The sequence below is a fragment of the Mus pahari genome, chromosome X, assembly GCF_900095145.1.
Source record: "Mus pahari chromosome X, PAHARI_EIJ_v1.1, whole genome shotgun sequence".
Lineage (NCBI taxonomy): Eukaryota > Metazoa > Chordata > Mammalia > Rodentia > Muridae > Mus > Mus pahari.
Window position 1 is genome coordinate 74,839,952 of NC_034613.1, and position 25,614 is coordinate 74,865,565.

General features: G+C 33.0%; 1 protein-coding gene across 3 annotated transcripts in view; it reads right to left on the reverse strand.

Annotated features, from left to right (window-relative positions):
* Positions 1-25,614, reverse strand: part of Il1rapl1 (interleukin 1 receptor accessory protein like 1) — a 1,306,889-nt gene that overhangs the window by 510,582 nt on the left and 770,693 nt on the right. For all 3 annotated transcript variants that reach the window (XM_021187610.2, XM_029534406.1, XM_029534407.1), the window contains one exon: positions 22,921-23,074. In XM_021187610.2, coding sequence (XP_021043269.1) covers positions 22,921-23,074 — 154 coding nt within the window. The remainder of the gene's footprint in view (positions 1-22,920; positions 23,075-25,614) is intronic.

A 25,614-nucleotide genomic window follows, 5' to 3' on the forward strand; every position in this document is an offset into this window, starting at 1 on the left:
TCTGCATCAGCTCCTGCTTTCTGACCTGCTTGAGTTCCAGTCCTGCATCCTTTGGTGATCAAAAGCAGTATGGAAATGTAAGCCAGATAAACCCTTTCCTCCCCATCTTGCTTCTTTGTCATGACGTTTGTGCAGGAAAAGAAACCCTGACTAAGACAGTTACTATATAAAATCATAACATTTTGTCTTTGTTTATTTTCTTGATAAAAAGAATATGATGTTATTTTCTTCAAAACCATCAACTATCATGTTTAATAAATATTAAATATTAGCTATATATGCTTTTAAATAGTTTATGCATATTAATTTTTAATCTTCAAATTTTTCATGAGGGGAAGTTTGATGGTCAAATTCACATTTTACATGAAGTAAGAATGTTTAAGTAATGTTTTTAACTTTATCCTATTTAATAGCAGAAATGCTATCTTGTAGTCTTGAAAAACATGAGTAATTAACAATGAGTTGGATGGATCAGAGTGATCTGAGTTCAAAACTTGGCTCCAGTCACATAAAAGTACTGAGGTAAAGTGACTAGTGCATCAGAATTTTAATTTGCATGTTAAAATAATAGGAAGTATATACCCTCCTAATAGGTGATGTGGAATATGACAGACTGAGAACATTCCCACTATTCACATAGAGGCATAGAATGGCTCAGTAAATGTTCACTGCTCAGTAGTTAGAGCAATCTGCATTTCTGTATAAACTAGGGTTTGGAATTATATGTGGCTCTCTTATTTTTGACATGTCAAATAATCAAAAATGCTATAATGTATCTTCCAACCATATAGTGTATATTTCTGGGTTCATTAGAATTGTAATTGCATAGTATGGTAAGATATTTAGTAGAAATATGTATCTCAAGGCAGGATGTGTACAAGCAAATATAAATGTGGAAAGGAGGAAGGGAATTATATATCATCTGGATTAAAAAGTAGCCTTTTTCTACATTTGAGGAATAAACTGTACTAGTGGAGATATCATCAAGGTAGCTCAGATATTTAAAATGAGCTCATTTGCCATATACTTTCCACCTCTACCTAGAAGACTGAACATAGTCTCGCTTGCTGCTAAATAAAACTAAGAAATGAAAAAACAGAAAAAAAAACCTAAGAAATGGAGAAATGGCAGTTACCAAGATATCAAAGGGCCATTAAGATTGCCCTCATCTTTACTTCATCCTCTTTCATAGGAAAAAAAACAAAAACAGTGGGCTTTCTGTCATTACTGCCTATGATTGTTGTTGTTATTATTATTATTATTATTATTATTATTATTATTATTATTATTATTATTTTGGTTTTCATTTTCATTTTCTCCCTCAAGAATCTTTCTGCTTGTCGGCTACATTCTTATGCCATCCTATATTCTCTCTACATATAGTTTGTGTGTGTGTGTGTGTGTGTGTGTGTGTGTGTGCGTGCATGCATGCATGCTACACATAAGCATCGATATCCAGGTTTTCTATATTTTTCTTTGCCTTATCACTTCTCTAAAGAGTACTTGTTGGACTCCATTGATTTTGGAGGTAGAAAATGTTGCATGATTACTCTCCTTTATTAAATCAGTTTTGTTACATCTGCCTTTTAGAAAACAAGAAAATGGTCTGAGATTATGAAAAGAAGCCAAACCAGCTGCTAGGAATCATGGGCTTCATGATTTGAAGCTCCAATTTTATTCTTCACTATCAGTTTGGTCAAGTACCTTAATCTCTGAGATTCTTGTCTTTAAAATGGAAGTAATGGGGTTATCTGGCATTATTGAATGACGAAAAATTTAAAATGGGCTGATAATATAACACACTTATATATGTACTTGGCATTCAAAAATAAAAATAAACAGGATACTATTGTTATTTATTAGTATACTCCTTTGCAATATGCAAATTCAAGCTATGAGCATATAAGTCATGGTCATATGGGCATCTCATTCATTAACAATCATCATAGACATTATCCTACACCTCAGAAAAAGTCGATTTTTTTCTAAACCCTGTAATCCTCAAGCATGGTGAAAGCAAGGAAATGGCTCCCTTTTGTGTTTTGTATATAGAACCAGGGTGGTTCATCTAACTTACTCAGATACATGTGCTTGAATTTACCTATATCAATTGAAAAGTCTTTCAAATTTCCAAGTTTTTGCTTCTAAAATAAATTCAACTGTTATCCATATTGATCAACTCAAAATCACAGAAGCTCTTCTGACTTCTTTTATGACTTCAACAATGTTTGAGAATACCTAAAGATTCTATTCTTCAAGTCTGTTGCTATAAGTCTGTAATAGAGACGTAAGAAGAAAGATCCCAAGTGTATGACTTGTCCAGTCTACAGAGTGAGGTCAATTCTAGTCAGGACAACTTAGTGAGACTGACTCACAATCACAGGTATGGTGGTATACAAGGTTAATTCCAGCACCCCAGTGACAAAATTAGACAGATCTCTGTCATTTTGATGTTATTCTGGTATAGATAGTGAGTTTTGGAACAGTTATAGCTATACAGAGGAATACAATGTCAAAATAGAGCCTAAAATAAATAAATTTGTAAAACATAAAAGACAGGCTACAAACATTGTTTGGTAACAGACTGCTTGTTCAGCATGTGTGAAGTTCAGGCTAACTCCCTCCAGGATGAAAAAATTGCTACCAGATTAGATAAAGAGATTCTCCTCCTCAAAGATGTTTCTGAGTGGCCTGTCCAAATTGTAGGCTAACCAGCGTTGGTACTCTCTAGGAATATAATTAATTCTGTTTCTCTTCTCATGATCCCAGTCCTGAATCTTTTTAGCTTAGTTTTCTCTCTCTATGAAACAAGAATCTGTTACCTGAGTCTTATATATCTGACACTTGTATATCTTATAGTCACTCACCCCAATGGCCTCCTCTTGTATAAAATAATCTACTCAAGTAGACTGTCTTTATAAAATCTTTACTCCTCCAAACACAGACACACACACAGACACACACACAGACACACACACACACATACACACACAGACGCAGACACACACACACACAGACGCAGACACACACACACACACAATTTGAACCCCTTAGTACAAATTCTACCTCTCCTTGTAAAGCAAATTAAAATCTATTCCTGTGGGAAACTTTCTAATGTCCAACACATAACTCCCAGGATCTTTTATAATCATTTCTCATACGTCTCTTACATTCTCATTTTATATTTTATTTTTGATATAATTCATATTTTGGGGGCTAGGAGACATTTTCCCTAGGAGATCTCACAGAGATAACACGGAATAAAAATAAGAGCTTGGTGGTGCACAGATACAGCATTTATCAAAATCTCTCTGTTAAAATGCTGCCAATATAGGGTATTATAAGATAGGCCATGCATTATCCAGTTTAAACTGTATGCTATGTTCTACATGCTTATTGTGATGTACACACTAGTTATCATGCAAGAAATACAGGTATCAAACCTTTTTTTTTTTCATTTTATCTGCATTAAAATAATGTTCACTCACTAAAGGATAGCAAACTCAAATCGTTTTCATGGCTCAAACTAAGCAGGGAATATTAATCAAATTATTTTATTTCTCATGGAAAATTTTTCTTTCAAAGATTTGTTTACTTTATCCGTATAAGTACAGTGTTGCTCTCTTAAGACACACTAGAAGATCCTATTACAAATGGATGTAAGTCACCATGTGGTTGCTGGGAATTGAATTCAGGACCTCTGGAAGAGTAGTCAGTGCTTTTAACCACTGAACCATCTCTCCAGCCCTAATGGAAAGTTTTTAACAATAATTTTTAACCATGGTTTGAGTCATACCAATAAAAACTGACTCTAACAAATATATCTTGTATCAGTCCCTTGACACCAGAACAGATGTAGAGATTACCTGTTGTTCCAATTTTCCTGTCATTTTATTCACCCAAAGGGGAGACCAGCATTCATAGTCTGCTATATGTGTCTAACTAACTCTCATCACAGTTTTCTATAAATGAATGGGATGCTGAAAATTTACCTTGTCCATGGCACTATGTTGAAAGGAAAAATAAATCCACTAGATTGCCAAGACATTTATTGAACGTGTAAATGAAGACTTACCAACAGTTAGGAAGTTTGATTTTTCAAGAATAATTTACTATAATATCAGCACTGAAGGATTTCTGCCATTTAGAACTCATTAAAGAAGAATAGTGTAAAACTTTGTAAGTGTGTGTCCATGTTTTCAGATTAGGATGCTTAATCTGTGCAAGAAAGTTCATATCCGATATTTTTTCAAGAAGGTATAATTTTACTTACAAAGTACCAGAGACAAGAAGAGTCTCCAGCATGGTTTCTTTTCTATTTAGTGTTATTTATTCAAATGCATTTGAATTCTTTTAGTATCATTTTATTGCAAATAATACCACAGAACAAGAAAGGACAGCATGATGCCAATGTCAGATCAACACATACCAGCCCTTTTTCAAAAAGACTGGTAATTATTCTCATTAATGGCCTTTCCTTCCCCTTTGAACTTTGATACATATGCATTTTCCCTAATGGCTCTTAGTTATCTTATGAGTATTCTGTTAGTATTAGTCTTCCAATAGTTGTTTTCCCAAATTGAAGTTACTTTTGAGACTTTAAAACTTAAAATATTTTTCTGTGTCTGCTGAATAAACTTTCACAAATGTGAATATATAAAAATACATCAATTGCCTTATAAAAGGAAGATAGCTTGTGCTAAACTAAATGAAAATCATATCAAATCATATCATGAAAATGATTGTAAAAAACTGTTGTAATTAGTGTTAATAATATTAAATTTCTAATAATGAATATACAAATACTTTCAAATATAGAAGTTACATTTTTAAATTATTTTATGAATAAACAAAGGACCATCAAGTGATTATTTATGTAGGATATAATTAAGATTAAATATATTTGGTTATGGTATTTACAGTGGAATATAGTCTTAAAACATACCCAATTCAACTTTTGTACATCCAGTATTTCAAATAGTGATTATTATTCATCTTTCCATTATATGTTAAATAATGCAAAATATACTTATTAATAACACCAAACTAAACAAGTCAGTTCTTGTCTTGAGTAATTTAAAGGCCAACTTTGAAGAATGGAAAGTGTTGAAAGAGCCAAGGTGGCAGAGAGTGTAAAACAGAACTGATTTATGTGGAGAATTGGCTACATATTAATCTAGGTCTTGAAAGCCAGGTAGAGTCTGAACATGGAGGGAGATATTTAATGTATGTGTAGGAGACACTACAAGAAGAGTACCTGGATTGGAAGATGGCAGCAAAACAGATGAATAATTAGGTCTTTTGTAACAAGACAATACTGTCCTATGCCTCTGCATTGATAAGGCTTACTTATTGTTGTTAGAATAAGGCTATCTGCTAGAGGTAAGCCCAACAATCTCAACAGTTTGATAAATCATAAGGTTATTCTTTACAAAGGAGGCCACACAGTGAGAATCTTCCAAGTCAGTGACCTGCTTTCTGTTGTTGAGATGTTAGTCCTTCCACTAGTTAGGGTCTTCTGTGCTCTGGATTGAAAAACTAGACGAGGATGGAGAGGGGTGAACATAAATGATTCTTCCCTGCTTTGGCTCAGAATTCATCTTTTGCCTCATATTCATTGATGGTAGTTAGTCATGTGATTCTACTTAGAAGTAAGTAGGCAATTAGGAAACACTTTTAAAAGAGTAACTGCTATATCAGGGTCCCAGGCTATCCCAGAACCTGGAAAACACCGAAGTGGATGCTCACAGTCAGCTATTGGATGGAACACAGGGTCCCCAGTGGAGGAGCTAGAGAAAGTACCCAAGGAGCTGAAGGGGGCTGCTACCCTGTAGGTGGAACAACAATATGAAATAACCAGTACCCCCTGAGCTTGTGTCTCTAGCTGCATATGTAGCAGAAGATGGCCTGGGAATAGAGACCCCTTGGTCTTGCAAACTTTATATGACCCAGCACAAGGGAAGGCCTGGGCCAAGTAGTGGGAGTGGGTGGGTAGGGGAGCAGGGATGGGGGGGGTATGGGGAACTTTCAGGATAGCATTTGAAATGTAAATAAAGAAATTAGTAATAAAAAGAATTAAAAAATAATTAACGTTGCAATAAACACAACTGCCTAAAAAAAAAAAAAGAGTAACTACTTCTGAATAACATTCATAATACAGAAACTGGACTATATTTTCTCTCAATCACACAATAAGAATTATTATGCAAAATACAGAAACACATCTACAGAAACTATCTCCAACTCCAATAGAAAATCTATTTGGCATCTTTACTTTAGAGCTTCATCTTGATTAATAACTGACTCTAACTGCTACAAGTATTACTGTGAAACAAGTTTCTTTTTTTCATAGCTGTCTTGTCATTATTTCTGCTTTTGTCTGCCAAAAGGCTTCTCAATCTACCTGAAGTAAATATTCAATTCACTATTTAAAATGTATAATTTGAATGACATCAGCTCCCCAAATCAGCTATTGTTTATTAATTCCATTAAAACGAACAAGAGTAAGATTAAAAAGCACTCGTTTAAACAATTAGATATTATAAGTTGTTTATGTATGCAAAAATGGTTGCTGTCACGATAATTCTATTTCTTACAAATATTGATCAAATGATCATGCCCAAAGGAAAACAACATATGAAAAGACAAGTCAACACAATTGGTTTATTTAATTAAAAGAGAAAATATATTAACATAAAATGATCGGATTATGCACCCAAAAGGAAAACATTATCTGAAATATTACATTATATTTGTCTTCAGCCTATTGTTTTAATAGAATTTTAGCAATGTCATAATCCACCACTGAAGAATAAATAACTCTCTACCTAGTTGCTACATTATAGGAAATAATTTTAACATTAATAGATATATTTCACATCTTTTATACTTTATGCCTGCTTATGTTTGATGTTAACACTTATTAGTGACTTTAATACTATAAAAAATTATACCATTACAAACTTTGTTTACAGTATAAAATAAAATCAAGTTACAGATACTCTCTTTTCAGGTAATACTTTGAGAAGGTATTCATCAAACTATATACTACATATTGCAGATATCTAACTGCCATACTTTTTCATAAATAATTACTCAGATAGTTTTATTTTTATCAAAAGACACAAGTTTCCATGTTTCTATTGCATGTTTAATTTTATAAAACATTTAAAATAAAGGTTTATATTGTTCTTTGTAATCATAACTGATGTTCTTAGGACAAAAATATATATGTACACATTATACATGATGAGATTTGAAGGCAGATAATAGAAATGGTATTTGTGCTTATAGTACTCTTCAATGATTGATTAAGAAGCAAATAATAATAATATGTAATCATAGCATCACTAACACTAGGTACACATTAAAGGTTCTAGAATGTCTATTGTTGACACTAGAACATATCTATGGCTACATATAGTACTTCTGTATTTTTAGACAGTATCTTGTAGGAGTGTGTGTGTGTTTTCTTTTCATGGAAAATATATTGCACTAGGTTATTTCAGACAAGGCATGTGACATTCCTAAAGAATCTTTGGTGCCATTTATATTACAGAAAGTTCTGTCGGATTTGCTGAAATGGAACCCAATGCTCAACCCAACAGATGATGAAGAAAAAATATATATGTATGTATATAAAATTAAGGTCTTCTACTTAAGGCATAGAAGAAGCAACTTCTTTACATTTTGTACAGAAGTCATGAAATATCATTAATTTGCATATTCATGTTGAACTATCCATTTAGAATACATTGGCTTTTTTAGGTTTGCCAGATGGAACAACAGATGCTAATATAATGACTAAAAGCCTTGGTCAAGCATTTTGAGAAATGAAAATATAAAATACTCTTATGATGCAAAAGTCATATATTTTTACATGAAGAGCAAAATGTCTATTTTCAGTCAACTTAACAAATTCATCTAAAATATATTATAAAATATTCATATTAGTTGAAAATTAAGCATTAGCACTTGTTTGTTTCTTTTTTTTCAACAGCAACACATTTGATACCATGGAAGAGACAAGTAAAAACCCTGGAATATATTTTCAGTCTTTCCCATATAACACAAAATTATAAAGCTTTTAAAGTCTTAAAATTTTAGAACAAACTTTATTATTTAAACACTTACTTTGCTATGAACTTCTCATAGCAAAAATCAATATCTAGATGTTCATAGTCATTAAGAGCTTCTCAAATTATACAACATATAAGAGCTTAGCAATTTTTTTATATAACTGAAAAAAAATCACTGGATCCCTAAATTATCTCACATAGGATTATGTCATATGTTAAAAACTTCCAAAGAAGACAGCATTAAAAATCTGCCCTCAAACTGAGTCCTGTTTATTGTTATCCACGAATGATTATTCAATGAAGATGTGAGATATCAGTTTGTTGCTAACTCCATAATACAGGGATTTAATTATCATAATGTTTGTGCAATGATTCAGTTGCTGATTTTGTGAATTGTTCATTTTGAAGCACAATATGAATCTACTCAAACTAAATTTGAGATGCTATAATGTCATCAGTTTCAAGACAGTACTCTTGCACAAACAAATTATCTTAGTCTTATTTATTCCAAGACACAAATATCTGGAAGTTTTTATATTATTTTTATCACACTTAAATAAGTTTTGGTTTAATATGGTAGCAGCTATAGGTTTTCTTTCCATATCCACTAACCCTGGACTATTGGCTATGTTTCTAGTAGTAGAAATAATTTCTTACTTGTTGAAAGAAATTAACTCCAAACATAGAGCTGGTTTTTGTTTGTTTGTTTGTTTTATCACCAGAACATGCATACCACTACTACAACTTAAGATATTACCCATGTTAATTTGTTTTATTATAGTTCACAGGCATCTTTGCTAAACAGGACTATTATTTGCTTCTTTCCTAGTGAAACTTGCATGGTACCTTATCATATCATGAAAACTAGTTCTCAGACTTTCAGATTATGTCTAAATTAGGTTCTCTGCAACCTATTTTTGAAGGGCATGATGTTCTCAGCAATAGAGACTTACTTCTACCTGTGGAAGGCAACAAGGGTATCAGGAAAAGTGTATAATATTTTGGAAATCTCCATCATAATCCTTAACTACATTCTAAATATTTATCCTTACAGGCACAGATAAATGTAGCTCTTTTGCCTCATCAAGAAGTGTTTTTTTCTCACAAGATGGAGAATATTACAGAAAACCACAACTATTTAAAAGACATAATTGTGTAGCCTACTCTCAACTGATACATCTGTAACCTGACTCCTGAACCTAAGACCCAGGGACATTGCTGAAGATACAGGGAGTTTGTTGTGAGATTGTGTCTCCTAGAATTTGTAAAAAAGGTACACTCATCAATATGGTTACCTAAAGAAGACTGAAACAAGGAAGACACCAATAGACATTGCTAGTGCAGAAGGGTTAAAGCCTAGAATGACACAATCCTAAACCAAGAGCTACAGGTACCTAAACAATGATAGTGGATGGGAGAAATAGTCTTCTCTATCCGTGTGTGTGTGTGTGTGTGTGTGTGTGTGTGTGTGTGTGTGTGTGTGTGTGTTGAAAAGCACAATTGGTTATCTAATATTAACTGGTCATTCCTAAAGTCATCCATACAAATAACATTATATGGACTGAACAAATTGAATTTGTATATTTATGCAACAATAATTAAAAAATAAGAGAACATGAACTTGAGAGACAGAGAAGAGGAGGAGGGAGAGGTTGGAGGGAAGAAAAGGAGGAGGAAAATGAAGTAATTATAATTTCAAAAATGCTATTTAAAAAAATAATGAGACAAATATGTAGGGCATATTATAGAGTGGGTCTCAGGGATTTAACTCTGCTTAGCCTACTCAGTGGTAATAATAAAATTAGTAATAGGTGTGAATTTAATTGGATTTATAATTCTCTAAGAAAATAAATTGTGGTATGTATATAGATGTATCATATTAAAATTAATTTAGCAAATTATTATGAAATGTATTTGACTCATTAACACATATTGACATTTTATGCTGTTAAGTTTTATAGGTTCAGCACAGAATAAACTACTAATTATGTTGGAACCCTGAAGTTAATGCTTTTATTGACAATATTCAGATTTAAGTGTCATAAATATGTTGCAGTCTTCTAATCTTTTGAGATTTGGCATTCTATTATGTTTCTTTTTCATCTTTAAAGCTTTACTTTTAGATGCATAATAACCTATCCTCAACAGAAATGAATTGTCCCAGAGTGTATTTTCAATTTCTGATTTAATGAGACTGAGAAAATTCAACACATTGATTGGAGGTTTCCTTTAACTTGTCCTGTGAAACCTTCCACACCAGTTTCTGAATTGAAATAGATGCAATGTTGCGCTCAAAGCTAGTTTTGCTGATGTGAAAACTAAAAGCACTTAATAGAAAGTGCTGACATAAAAGTGGGAACTTCAAAGTGTTCTAGAAAAATCATTGCATGTCAAATTGCCGAGCCAACATGAAGTGGTGGAAAACAGAGTCATATAAAACATCTTTGAAATGAAAATTACATTGTGAAGAATACACATTTTCAAATTGTTGTATAGTGAAAAGTATGAGACCTAACACACATAATTTCTACCCATTTTAAGCATAAAATTTATTGGTATGAAGTATATTTACAATAAGTATGAGTACATCCATTTCTAGATTTTTTTTAAAAATTCATCCTAAATTGAGATGCTTCTGCCCATTAAACAATAACTCCCCATTACTGTATCTCAAAAGCACTGTAACATCTTTTCTATTTCTTATTTCTGATTTGGCTTAAATATAATCTCATGTAAATAGATCATTGATTTATAGGATATAGAATAGAATCATAGCATATTGAATTTTACAACGTACTACTGGAAGTAAAGAAGTGATGTTGTCAAATCAATTAAAATATAGATTCCCACTGAAAGATGAAGAGCTATAGGAAATTGATGGTTTTGAGGGCCAAAGACTCAGTCTTCTCCAAATACAAATGGTCAGCCTTAAACACTTATCCAAGTGAGAAACACTAAATGGACTCAGAAGGTGGCAGAGTAAAGGTTCATGAATTTGAGAGGGAATGGGGTTATAAAAAAGGAGAGTCTAAGTGAAATAAACACAGTTCTTATATATTTCTTACTAAAAAAAGAAAAATTACTTAAATAAAAATACCAAAAATAAACCTTAAAAATGTAAACAATATAAGTTCAGGTATATATGCATGTGTATATTTACACATATATGCATATTTGTATATAAATATGCATAGATATACATATTTTAATCACATGAAAAGTAGAAATGCATACATTCATCATTTATACTGTTTATACGCACTGTACTTCACTTTTTACTTAGCTACATAAAATAAAGATATATGGAAAATACTTCACACACACACTTGTATGCATTAACAAATGACATATAAAAGGCTGTATTCATAAATTTGTACTCCTTGTGCATTAGTTATTCCCAAATTGGACAGAGGACACCTGGAATACAAGGTACATATGAGATTACAGAGACTGAAGCATCAAGCACAGGGCCTGCATGGGTCATTCCCAGGCTTACCCCATATATATTATAGCTATTAGCTTAGTATTTTGTGGAAATCCTGACTATGGAAACATGTAGGTTTCTCACTCTTTTAAAAATATTTATTTATTATTATTTGTAAGTATACTGTAGCTGTCTTCAGACACCCCAGAAGATGGCATCAGGTTTCATTACAGATGGTTGTGGACCACCATGTAGTAGCTGGGAATTGAACTCAGGACATTTGGGAGAGCTGTCAGTACTCTTAAACACTGAGCCATCTCTGCAGCCCATAAATAATAGATTTTATTCTCTCTCTCTCTCTCTCTCTCTCTCTCTCTCTCTCTCTCTCTCTCTCTCTCTGGGGGGTGGGGGGTGGTTTTTCAAAACAGTTTATTTTCTCTCTCTCTGTATAGCCCTGGCTGTCCTGGAAGTCTGTCTGTCCTCAAACTCAGAATTCCACCTGCCTCTGCCTCCCAAGTTCTGGGATTAAAGGCATGTGCCACCACTGTCCCGCCCAGTCTTTGACTCTTGTACCTGCTCTTAGGACTCTTTCTCCTGCTGGGTTATATTGTCCAACTTTGATATGATGGCTTTGTTTTATCTTATCTTTTGTTTTATTTTGTTGTTATCTATTAGAAGCCTGTTCAGTTCTAATAAGAGGCAGAAAGTAAGTGGATCTGGATGACAGACTAGGTAGAGAGGAACTGGGAGATGTAGAGATAGAAGAAAATGTATTCAGATTACGTTGTATGGGAAAAGTTTATTATCCGTGGCTAATAAAAGGAAACACAGAACAAAACAAAAATAAATGGAAAAACAAAATCAAGAAAAATACTAGAAAAATTAAAATTTGTTTAGATCATGTACATAAGATATGTATTCAAGGTCATAAATTAATGTTGTGATTAAAATTGAGGCACATCCCATAGTTCATTATATTCAAACAGATATTCCAAAATAAAAAGAAATCTGAAATTTTAGACACTTTTGATCTCTCTTATTTTTTGGTTCACCTTGTAATATACTGTACTTAACAAACATAACAAACATGATTTGAACATTTACTTAAAAATTAAAAATCCTAAAGAGATACTCTTTGTATCTCAGTATCTAAGTTACACTCTGTAACACATCACAATTCAATCTAGCCACATTTCAAAACACAATTGAAAGTAGTAGTTTTGAGCATATTTAAATCTTATATGTGTTTTTCTCAGTGAATATTTATTGGATAGCTCTTCTACTCTTATACCTGAGTTTGTTGCCATAAGCATAGGAACATCAGAAGTTACAGCAAGTAAGTAACAGAACAGAATTCACTCACTAGGAGTAATGACAATTTATTTATTTAAATTCTAAATACATGTCCAAAATAACTAACAGTTTTCCTCACTGGAGAATATGGATGGTAATGCCTGTAAATCAATTTCTATGGTGACCATTATATACTTTTTTCAAAAAGTGGGTTTATGTATTTATTTTTTTGCTTTTGGTTTTACTGTTCTTGTTGTTTTTCTGTTGTTTTTAGATCTAGGAATTAAACTTCAAATCAAGATTAGTCAATTTGTATTTCACAGTGTATTTCAAAAAGTTTATGCACCTTTTAAATACAAAGTTTAAATGTATCTTGAAGAAATTTAAATATGGTTCTTCTAACTAACCCAGGCTGGCATTGAATTTGAGATGTTCCTATCTTGGGCCCTTGACTATTGGCACTGCAAGCATATGTTACGATGCATGCAATAAATGAAACATGAACATCCAAATATGATAAATTTTTACATATAAAATAATGACAGCTATCAATATACTTTATTTTACCAAAACGACCCACATGTTTCTTTTCAAAATTGATTCTGACGTGTTAGCAAACATGCTAAGGAATGTTTTAAAGAATATCCCTAACTATAATTTTCATCAGTTCATGGGAGGTTACAAGTCAATAAAACATGGTTGATTTATTGAAGTATTCAACAAAAACAGTTTTCCTTTTAGGAAGATAAAATATACTGCTTTGAGAAAAAGAGACAGAGTAAGGAAAAAAATCCTTTACCCTCGAGCTAGACCCAGAAATATTCCATTTAATTACATCAGTGGCAGAAGAATTAAAGGTCTCAGTACAATGTGTTTCAGTTGAACCTAAATTATAAATCTTTCATTGCGAACAGCAGAGCTAATATGAAAACTACAATGTCTTACTATTAATTATCTAGAAGAGTAAATCATAGATTGAAGTTCATGGAATTAAATTTTATTCCTACATTCGTCACTGTGATGCTTTGTGACCTTGATAAAGCCACTTAACGTTTTTTTTTTTTCCTCAGCTTTCTCATCCATAAAAAGAGGAGGAAGATGTACCTTTTGAAAGCACAAATTTAACTCATGGTTGTTTGGAAAGTCATTTAAATATATTGCTACATTAACTCTGTTACAATGTTGTACCAAGTATAAAAATGTTACTGAAATGATAATTCTTTTACCACTTTCCTCATTCTTTTAGTTTTGTTTTTCTAGTTTTTCCTTTCTTAGCTCCTGACTAATCTGATTAAGTCTCATAGTTAAGAATTTGTTTTCAAGATAAAACATTTTCGTAAACAGCCACCAAACCCAGACACTATTGCATATGCCAGCAAGATTTTGCTGACAGGACCCTGATATAGCTATCTCTTGTGAGGCTGTGCCAGTCCCCGACAAACACAGAAATGGATGCTCACAGTCATCTATTGGATGGAACACAGGGCCCCCAATGAAGGAGCTAGAGAAAGTACACAAGGAGCTAAAGGGGTCTGCAACTCTATAGGAGGAACAACAATATGAACTAACCAGTACCCCCCAGAGCTCGTGTCTCTAGTTGCATATGTAGCAGAGGATGGCCTAGTCAACAATCATTGGGAGGAGAGGCCCTTGGTCTTGCGAAGATTATATGCCCCATTACAGGGGAATGCCAGGGCCAGGAAGCAGCAGTAGGTGGGTTGGGGAGCAGGGTTGGGGGGGGGGAGGATAAAGGGGACTTTCAGGATAGCATTTGAAATGTAAATGAAGAAATTATCTAATAAAAAATTGTTTTTGAAAAAAAAATTTCCTAATCCATTCTCTTATTGGTTTTTTTTGAGACCTAGAAATGACTTGTCTTTAACTCATTGGAAGGTTTATAATATATAGATGTCACTCATCTTCCATTATAAAATCATTAAAAATGTTTTTGCTAGATATATGAGTAAAAATGAAGTTATGTGATGCTAGAAAGATGGTTTAATAGCGGAGAGAAAAGACTCAATTACGGTTCCCAGCACTGACTCAATAACCATCTGTAACTGTGGTTCCAGGACATCCAATGGCCTTTGCTGGCCTGATTGGGCACCAGGAGCCCACAGACACACATGCAGGTAAAATATCAAACAAATGCAAATAATTGATTTGAAACAATGAAGTCTTGCCACATTAACATTGCTGAAAGAACTTTATATGTTCCTTTCTTATTTTTCTTTAGACCAAACAAATAAAATAAATGTATTCTGTCATGCTCTAAACAAGTAAACATTTTCCAATAAAAAATTCTACAACAGAGAAGAGAGAGACCAAGAAAGACAGAGACAGAAACACAGAGAGTGACATATACAGATTTGTGGGCCAACTCTGGAGCTCCAGTTTGCTAAATCGGTTAGCAATGCTAGCCACCCCTAATGTAGCTTTTGTCACTCTGCACTACTTTTGCCCTGTCACCTCCCAACACCAACACTTCTCAGATCCTCATGAACCTGGAAGACAATACCAGGTCTGATAATTTACAATGTGACTTTTTAAATTATGGTCCTATATTTGATGTATATTTTCCATGTGACATGTATTCCTGTTGTACAAGTAGACTTGGTTATAATAAATTTGAGGATATCTGTGATACCAAAAATGTTTTACAGAATTTGGATGGAAAATTGATTTTTATCATTGAATCAAAATGCAGTTCACACTCCAAAATTGGAAGACACCAAACTAAATGAAAGCAAGGAAGGGTGAGGTGTGCACAACTCTTCAAGATATGAGGCAGTTATAAAAAACAAAATTACAGAAGGAAATCTAGAAATGGCTTCTGATCAAACATATAAAACTTACAGTCTGAGAAACAATAAACTAACTGGAAGATCATGGTGCAGCAGAAGTCAATCTGACACTGAGAAGCCAATGTGCAGCTGGAAACCCAGTACAGCACTGTTTGCTATGCTTCAAGAAAGATCTGACCATGGAATAAGAACTAAAGGAAGCACAGTGACCAAAAGGTGTGTGGATGTGCTGTTGAGGGTCTTGATTTTGTTTTGAAATCATAGAATTATGAGAAACTGCATGGAATAATTGCGGTCCCTTTCAAATTTGAGAGTAAGTATTTTAGTACAAATAATAGGAAATTCAACTTGGTATTTGTAGAAACTAGTCTCCAAATAGGAAAAGATTTGTACTGAAATGTGGGTAACAGATCGATTATGAGTTACAGGAAACTAGGATGTCTGAATGCCAAGGAAGAAAGCCAGACCTGTGCCTCTTGTTCCGTAGCAAACTGAATCTATGGGGAAAAGTGTTGTCCAATATTAAGCTTTTCTGACTGTCTCTTAAGAGTCAGTGGCACTTAAGCTATTGTTGGCAGGTCTTCTCTTTGTTTATTTTGATACAGTTTACATCTATAACTATTCTTTCCTAGAAAATCCCAGTTATACTTGACATTCAACTTAAAGGACCCATCTCTTCTCACCCTTTCCCTGATTGGTACGCTCAACAGTTCTTTATTGAATACTTACCACTGGGGGGAAAACATTATATTGGATAATTGGAGAGAAGAATAGTTACTTTTGTTCAGTAAATGTCTACTGAATCTGTACAATATGGCCTCATTCTCTTGATTCACATTCTGACCATGTTTTATAATTGTAAAAACCAATATAGTATCAAAGGTAAATAAAAGTATCAAGTTTTTGTTATTCCATTTCAATAAATAGAGGAAAGATGTGTAAATTGTTCTAAGTGAACTACATAGTATACTACAATAATTTTAAACTGTTAACTCTGCCTAAGTCAAATACAACTAGGAGAGAGTCTCCAAAATATTTAAGTATTTAACACCTTAAAGCAGACCACTGGTGCTATTATTATAATATTTGGGGAAAGACAACAACCTTCTCAATGATCTTAGTATGCTCTTAGTATCCAAAAATATTTACCAACTAAGATTTTAAAGTGGTCTACATGTACATTTTATAGGCAACATATTCTGTGTATAGGAGATGAATAATTTTATCATATCATAAAATTTTTGGAATTTTTAGTGTCTTAATAGAATATAAAACTGGTTTTCTTCTTGATTCTGTAACATCTGAATTTTCTCATTTTTTAAAAAAATTAAAACTTTATTAAAATCTCCAATCTGGAAAACACAAAAAAAAACTTTTATAACATTGTTTAAAATGTAGTAGAATACCAAGAAAAAATGAAGAGAAGCAGCATGAAGGTAATTTTATCTATGTTAAAATTTGAGCCTGTCCCAAATTGTACAGAAAGCAAGTACATGGTTTGAACACATACTTTTTGACTTCATTTTTGTTTCTACTTTCATTTTTAATCAGGTTGGAAAATTTTATAGATTTATTTTTAAAAACCCATTAAGAATTGATAAACTTGATTGTAAGTTCAGGAAGGTGTGTGTGTGTGTGTGTGTGTGTGTGTGTGTGTGTGTGTGTGTGTGTGTGTGTGTGTGTGTGTGTGTGTGTGCATGCACGTGCCTGTGCTTGTGTGAGTGTACTCATGTATACATGTGCATGCATGCATGGATGTACATACACCAGCAATATTAAAAAGTATTCTGCCTATAAAAAGCTTAAGAAAATTCAAAGAAGTGTCATTTATTTCAGGATTTTCAAGTTTAATGTAGATCATTTTCCACATATAACATTTTTCCATATCCACCCTTTTGGAAATAATTTGAAAAGGGGCTAGTGCTAAATTTATACTTTAAATATAAAATAGTTTGGTGTGAAGGAATTTAAATATAGGTATTTGTCTAGTTATATCATTATACATTTCACTATTCTCACTTTTTTTGATTGCCACTGCAGTTCAGAAATTATCCAATATAACACTGAAGTCTATAAATAAAGATACAGTCAAATCTTATAATCTCTAAGGAGTCATCAAATGCATGTATTACAGACATCTACCTGTATTCTTCCTAAAAAGAGTGCTCACTTTTTTGGTAGCTCTAAATTTATTGGACATCCATCCTGTGTCACCATCAATTTGGTTTGCTTCTTCTTATCCCATAGGCCTGCTCACCTTCACCAAGACATTCCTTTCTCATTTGACTAAGTAAGGTACTTACACTGCTGTCTATTCCTGGCAGTTTATCTCTGCTGCTTCACTGACTTGTATGTAGACTTCATTCTGCCTCACTTATCCTGGCTGCATCTCCAAGATCAAGCCTCCAAGTGTTTGCAGATGCTATAGTTCCTCTGGAATCTCACTACCATGCCTCAGTCTAAGCCCACTGCTTCCTGCTCTCCTGGGATTTCCCTTACCCGGATTCCCAGGTAGGTGCTTCCCCTCCTGAGTTCATAGGACTCTTCTTTACATAACTAGCTCTTGAGATCTTTATCTCCCTGCTACCAGTTGATCAGAGCTTCTTCAACACTAGACAACTAGACTTGGATTGCTACAAGAAAAGGCAGCAGAGGAGAGGACCAGCAGAGGGTGTGCCAACTCTTAGTGTCTCTTTGTATAGAAAAGAGTAAACCCTCAAAAAACTAGGGATAGAAAATTCTGCCCTCAATACCAGTTATGTAAGTACACACACACACACACACACACACACACACACACACACAATTTTAACCTTCTTAGAACTTAATTCTCTTCTGTAGGGTATAAACCTACATTGAAGGAGATGTTTGGAATAAAAATGAAGACATACCTGACGAACTCCTTCAGATGTACAAGACTCAATGGAGAAATGAATCTAACATTAAAACAAAAACAAAACTAGACAATATGCTCCACAAATTAGTAGCCCAATGGTAATGAAGCACAATGTGAAACACCTAGAATATCTTCTAGAAAATAAAGAATTCAAAGAATAATAGCATAAACAACTCAAAGAGGATATAAATGTATGCATGAGAACAAGAGCAAAGAACTTAATGAAATGTGTAAATCTACCCATAATAGTTTAACAAAGATGTAGAATTGCCAAAGAAAAGCTGAACTAAAATGATAGTGAAGACGAAAAATTAAATAAGCCAAATAAAAACTTCAGTGATCACTCCAACAATAGACTGGATCATGTTTGAAAAGAAGCAGAACTGAATGACAAAATAGAGAAAAAATATCACTCTTTGAAAGTTGATGAGAATTTTTTAAAAATATGGAATAAAATAAAGGGTTTTGAATATTTTTAAGAGATTTAACTTTCAAATTATGGAGATAGAGGAAAAAGAAGACCAAATAGCAAAGGAGTATAGAACCTTTTCAGGTATATAGAAAAATTTACCAAAGTTGCCTATACATGTCTGAGATCTATAAAATACCAAAAAGACAGGAGCACAAAAGAAACTCCTCATGACATATTGTAGTTAAAATATTAAAAAATATGAAATAAAAGAAAAAGAAAAAGTCATTCACTTATAAAGCAGGCCCATTAGTACAACAAATGATTATTTGACCAAAAAAAAAAATCCAGATTAGAAAGAGGGAACAATTGTTTGGAAATACCACAGCTGTTAATCAAATTATTATACCCAGAAAAACTATTGGATTAAAAAGTGTTCTGTTTCTGTGATTAAATACTATGACCAAAAAACAACTTAAGAAATAAAGAATTTATATTGGCTTATGGTTCAAGAGGAACAGGGTTGTGGGGAATGAATAGGAATTTCAGAAGCTAGACCCATAAGGTTTTATGAACATGATTGTCAAAACGTGACCTTAAAAAGGACAACAGAAGTAGATATGCTAATGAGAATGGGGAAAGCAGAGTGGGCCACAACCCTACACAAAAAAGCTACAGGCAGCTAAGGAAGTCTGAGAGTAAGAGAAATGGTCTTCCTCCAAGGAAGATCACTAAAATAGTAATCAAGTGCCAAATGATTAGCCCCCAAAACATATGTACAAATCATACTCTACAGATTGTGGAGGTTGTATTTGTATACTTATGAAAACATATAAATAAATATTACTTTTGTAAAAGCAAGAAAATCAAGAAGGAAGACCAACACGTGAATACTTCATTCCTCCCTAAAATAGGGAATAAAATACCCATGAAAGAAGTGGCAGAGACAAAGTTTGGAGCTACGACGAAAGGATGGACCATCCAGAGGCTGTCGCTCCCGGGGGTCCATCCCATAATCAGCCACCAAAAACAGACACTATTGCATATGCCAGCAAGATCTTGCCAAAAGGACACTGATATAGCTATCTCTCTGAGGCTATGCCAATACCTGGCAAATATAGAAGTGGATGCCCACAGTCATCTATAGGATAGAACACAGAGACCCCCAATGGAGGAGGTAGAGAAAATCAATTTTAAAAAAGAGGCCTCAAATTTGAAAGAGAGAAAGGAAGAATATATAGATAGGCTTGGAGGGGGAAAGGAAAGGAGAGAGAGAGAGAGAGAGAGAGAGAGAGAGAGAGAGAGAGAAATTCTGGCTTGAATGTGGGGAAAGGGGGATATCTAAGCAGCAATTAGTATGAAGATTGCTAAAATGACACAGAACAAAGCAAATACTGTAGCAAAATTATAATGATATCCAGATCTCCCACTCCTGAGTAAGTGACCAAAGGAAATAAAGTCATCCTATAAAAAAAAAATACCTGCATATATTCAAGTTTAAAATGGCATTTAAAACTTTTCTACTCTCACACAATAATCTGAAAACAGTTTCTCCTCTCTCCACTCCTCCCTACCCTGTACCTCCTATCTCCCTCAGATTCATTGCTCCTCCATCTCACTTCAGAAAGGAGCAGGCCTCCCAGGAATATCAACCAAACTTGGCACAACAAGTGCATTAAGACTGGGTACCTCCTCTTATATTTAAGGCTAGAATATGTGACACATTGGGAGGAAAAGAGTGCCTAAAGCAGGCAAAAGAGTCAGACAGCCCCTGCTCCCACTGTTAGGGGTCACAAAAGAACACCAAATTAAACAACTATAACATAGTCACTGGACCTAGCATTGTCACATGCAGGCTTCATAAGCATAAATACATATCAAGAGGTAAGTATATAAACATATATGGATGAGATAAACACGTAATGGAGTGTTAATTAGCCACAAAGAAGAATGAAATGTCATCATTTGCAGGAAAATGAATGGAAATGGAAATGGAAACCATCTCATTAAGAAAGATCACAGAGAGAACTGCACACGTCCTTTCCCATGAAGAAACAGACTATTGGAAGATGAGAAAGGATAACAGATAAAGATTCACATAGAAGGAAGTTTGTTCATGATGAATACATAATACAGGCATGCATAGAAATATCACAGTGATACCTATTTATTTACATATTTAATTTGTGTCAATAACTAATAAATCACTAACTTCCTCTTGTATATCAGATCTTATTCTTTATTTCCTCAATATGGAAAAATGAGAAGTTTTGTATAAATCAAGAAAGTATAGAAAATTATAAATCAATTTAACAGTAAAAAGTTCTGCACTTAGTTTGCCAAATGTTTGTATGTAAGTGTCTTATCAGTCAACATGCAGTGTTTAGTTTCAAACTACATCATATGGATAGTACTTATAAATTATATGGATAAATTTTCCTTTTATAAGAGTTAATACAAGAAATGAATATGAATTTTATTCAGAATGTATCACTTTCATTCATAGTTTTACTTTTTCTAAATATCTAATGTTTAGAAAAGCTATTTCAGTATACTTTGTAAGATAAAAATTGAACAGAAAAAAATCAGTATTTACTGTGTATACTAGCATATTTTTCATTGGACTGCTGAGAAGAATGGAAATAAAAGTGATAAAGTGCTCCTCTGAATTTTTCTGTACACTGATCTATGACACACAGCCAAACTGCAAACCAAATGACTGCAAATCATACACATACTTATGATAGGTATATAATTCACACCAGAGACTCAATGGGTGTTTACTACTCAAGTCTATCATAAATTGCAATTACCAGTTGTTTACTGTAACTAATACTTATCAAAGATTTTACTAGAGCATCTTATGTAATAAATTTTTCCCTTGTCAGAATAATTGCTATTCAGCAAATGAGTCTTGTGAAACAATATAGTTTTGAGTCAAATTGTATCATACTTCATGATTTAAAAGAAATGGATTCCTATGTGACACATATACCTATCAAAGATATATTGGTTTCATATAGAAAGCTATTTTACAAGCATTAGTGAAGGCATGAAATTAAATTAGTTAATATTATGCTGTTCTGTAAATGTTTGACAAATATGACCCCAAAATATCATCAAATATTTTTCAATGAGAATGTGCAAATATCGGTAATTTCCCATTTTAATTTTGCTCCGGTTTTTCTTCTCCCTTCCATGAGGAACTTTTTACAAAAGAGATCAATGTTGTAAATGAAAAAAAAAAATGATCATGGATACAATTCTTTGCATAACTAAATTGTTGTTCATTTAGATTGTCTCATTGCAAAGCTATTGTATACATATTACCTTAATTCACATGATATTTGCAAATCCCTTGTAAGGTAATTTCATCATTATCATTTTGCACATGAGTAATTTATAACATTCTAGAGCTTACAATAATAGAGTTAGGGTTTTTAGATTGGTGAATTGTACACTGTTTTTAATCAGAAGTACTCAGACTATTTTGGTTATTTTCTACAATAACAAAATATGAAAAATCTGTGATTTTTAAAAAAGCACTCACATTTTAAAACAATTTTAGAATTATGTTATTCTAAACCTATGATATCATATGTGTCATCTATATAATAAGTCGGTAGAAAAATAATTTGTCTAGTGTGTTGCATGACAAAAATACAGGGGTAGATTTCAAGTATTCTATTTCATCACTCTAGAAAGTGTTTCTAAAAATGACTCCACTACAAAGTACAAGCATAATCTTCAAAAATTGTAAACTCATTATTTCAAGTACTTTCAAAAGCTAACATTTGTATAATTCCCTAAATATATTCTATTTAACCTTCCAAATGTATTTCAGCACAAGATGATTTTAAAACAAGGAGGAATAAACTTCACCTATAGGAATCCACTTAGCATTTAGTTGAGTGCTTCTTTCATTACTGAGGTTGAAAACATCAGTACACAGCCCTGAGACCTTCTCAAAAGAAAGTTTCTTTACTTGCAAATGAAATACTGAAGACTGTGATTACCTGTAACAGTTAACTCAGTCGTTCTTCTCACAACAAAGCCTCCGTATTTTAATTCACAGGTATAGTTTCCAATGTCATCTTCTTTGACTTCTTTTATAAGCAAGGTATCTCTTTTGAAGACAATACTTGGTCTCCATGCTTTTGTTCTACATTCCTACACAGACAACATCAAATTGGGTAGTACACATGGTAAGTAAAAAGTAAAATAATTTTAAACCAATAAAGCAATAATGTTGGCTTCATTTCTAAAAACAAAACAAAACCATAAACAGCAAAACCAAACCAAACCAAAAATCAAAACAACAACAACAAAAAGGTCTTCTGTAGCCCAAGGTCATCTTGAACTTGCTATGTAATTTAGATTAGAGTTGAAGTCCTGATTGACCTTCCTCATGGTGAGATTATAGGCAAACACAATAATGCCTGAAGCACAACAATATTTTACACATTTAGTTTTACTGGAACTAAAGATTTGGTTTTCATACTAAATTATATTATTTTTCAAAATCTGCAACTCAGGAACATCCTCTTAAAATTAGTTTTATGTTCACATTAAGTATGTAATGGTGCTACATCTGCAGTAGACATATAGTGATTTGCTAGATTCTGTAACATCATATACCTGTTAATCACACTCAACACAAAACTTAAATGCTGCTGACCCCTGTGGTTGAATTAGGGCAAGTTGGAAGAAGCTGAGGAGGATGACAACCCTGTAGGAGGACCAGCAGTCTCAATTAACATGGACCCCTGAGATCTCCCAGATACTGGACCACCAACCAGTCAGCATACACCAGCTGATATGAGGTTCCCAACAAATATACAGTAAAGAACTGCAGGGTCTAGGTTTAGTCAGAGAAGATGCACCTAACTCTCAAGGAACTAGAGGCCCCAGAGAATGGGGAGGTCTGCTGGGGTTGGGAAATCCTCATGTTGACAGTGGGGCAGGGAGAAGGTATGTGATGTGAAACAGTCGGAGTGTGCACAGGGAGGGGAATAAAATCTGGAATTTAAAAAATAAATAAATAAATAAATAAATAAAGCAAATAGATTATTGTAAAATTGACTATATTGGTATCCATAGCAAAAATTTAAAATGCATTATTAAATAAACAGTGGGAAATAGTTTTATAAGCTAAACATTCCTGCTGGAATATTCTATCAATATATAATTGCACTTATAAACACTAAACCTCTACATATTATGTGCATTGTATAATCCATTGACTAAACAGGTAATATTTATATACAAGGTCTTTTTTATTGTCTTTGAACACACAAAGAATTAGTTTTTATTATGGCGTTTGTCCAAACATGGTTTGCTTTTATTGTTTCTTTTGTGTACTCTTTATCTCTGTCTCATCTCTTCTCTCTGTGCCCTTGCATGCTCAGTAGCCTCTTTTTTCATATCATCTGCATTCATTTACCTTGACTTCCTTAGTATGCTAACTCTTGAAACCTCTTATTTACATGTACATAAAACAGAATCTGCATATGTAAAAATGTGATTTCTTTTTTTTTTTTTTCAGACTGGGTAACTTCATTTACTATAATACTTTTCATATCTACTTTCTTATTTTTTTCTTTATGGTTGAACAAAAGTCTATTGTGTACATATAACACATTTTCTTTTCCATTTAACTGTTGATGGTATCTATGCTTGATACTCTTCCTTACTGTTGTGAAAATGCAGCAATCTGAATGGATACATATCTCTGTGGAAGTATATAGCAAGTATATAGTATATAGTATATAACTTTGAGTCTACCCAAGAGTGGTGCAGTTCTGTCATATGGAAGTTTATTTTGAACATTTTGAAAAATATCTATAAAATTTTGGATAAGAGCTATACTAGATTATATCCTCATTAGTAGTGAATGAGAGCTCTTCATTTCCCATATCCCATAAATATGAATTTTCATTATTAATAGACATACCAAATTATGATCTTTTTATTGTAATATTATTGGCTTAAGAGATTTCTGTTTTTGCAAAATCAAAAATCCCTATTTTCAGACTAGTATTAAAAGTAATGGACAAAATTGCTTTAACATTTTTGAAACCATAGACAGGTAATTTTATTTATTGGCAAGTCAAAATTTAAAAACTCATAATCTATGTGGGTCAGTGCATCTGGGTAATTATGTCTAGAAGATAATTTTCAGTTATTTCATACCAAAGTATACGTATCATTTGTTTATATTTGTTACAGTAATAGTCCTAATTACACTAATTGTACATTAAAGTATTATAGTTTACAATTAGTTTCTTAATGTCCACTATTTATATGGCATAAAGTTAAGTCTTGACTAAAGACAGCAATTGAAAGTGTTATACATCTGTACCTTCCACTTCTATTATGATGCTTTTTTTTGTTTGTTTTAGCTTAAATGACTATCACAATATGGAAACATCTCTGAATGAACAATGTGAAACCATCAAAATTTAATTGAGTTTGAATTAATTTTAATTGAAAGATAAATGATGCATGTTTGCTCCCATATTTCAGATAAATTTGAGAGGTTCACTGAAAATAGTAAGAAAATTTTATATATCACTAAATCTCTCTCTCTCCCTCTGTCTCTCTCTCTGTCTCTGTCTCTCTCTGTCTCTCTGTCTCTCTGTCTCTCTGTCTCTGTCTCTCTCTGTCTCTCTCTGTCTCTCTCTGTCTCTGTCTCTCTCTCTCTCTCTCTC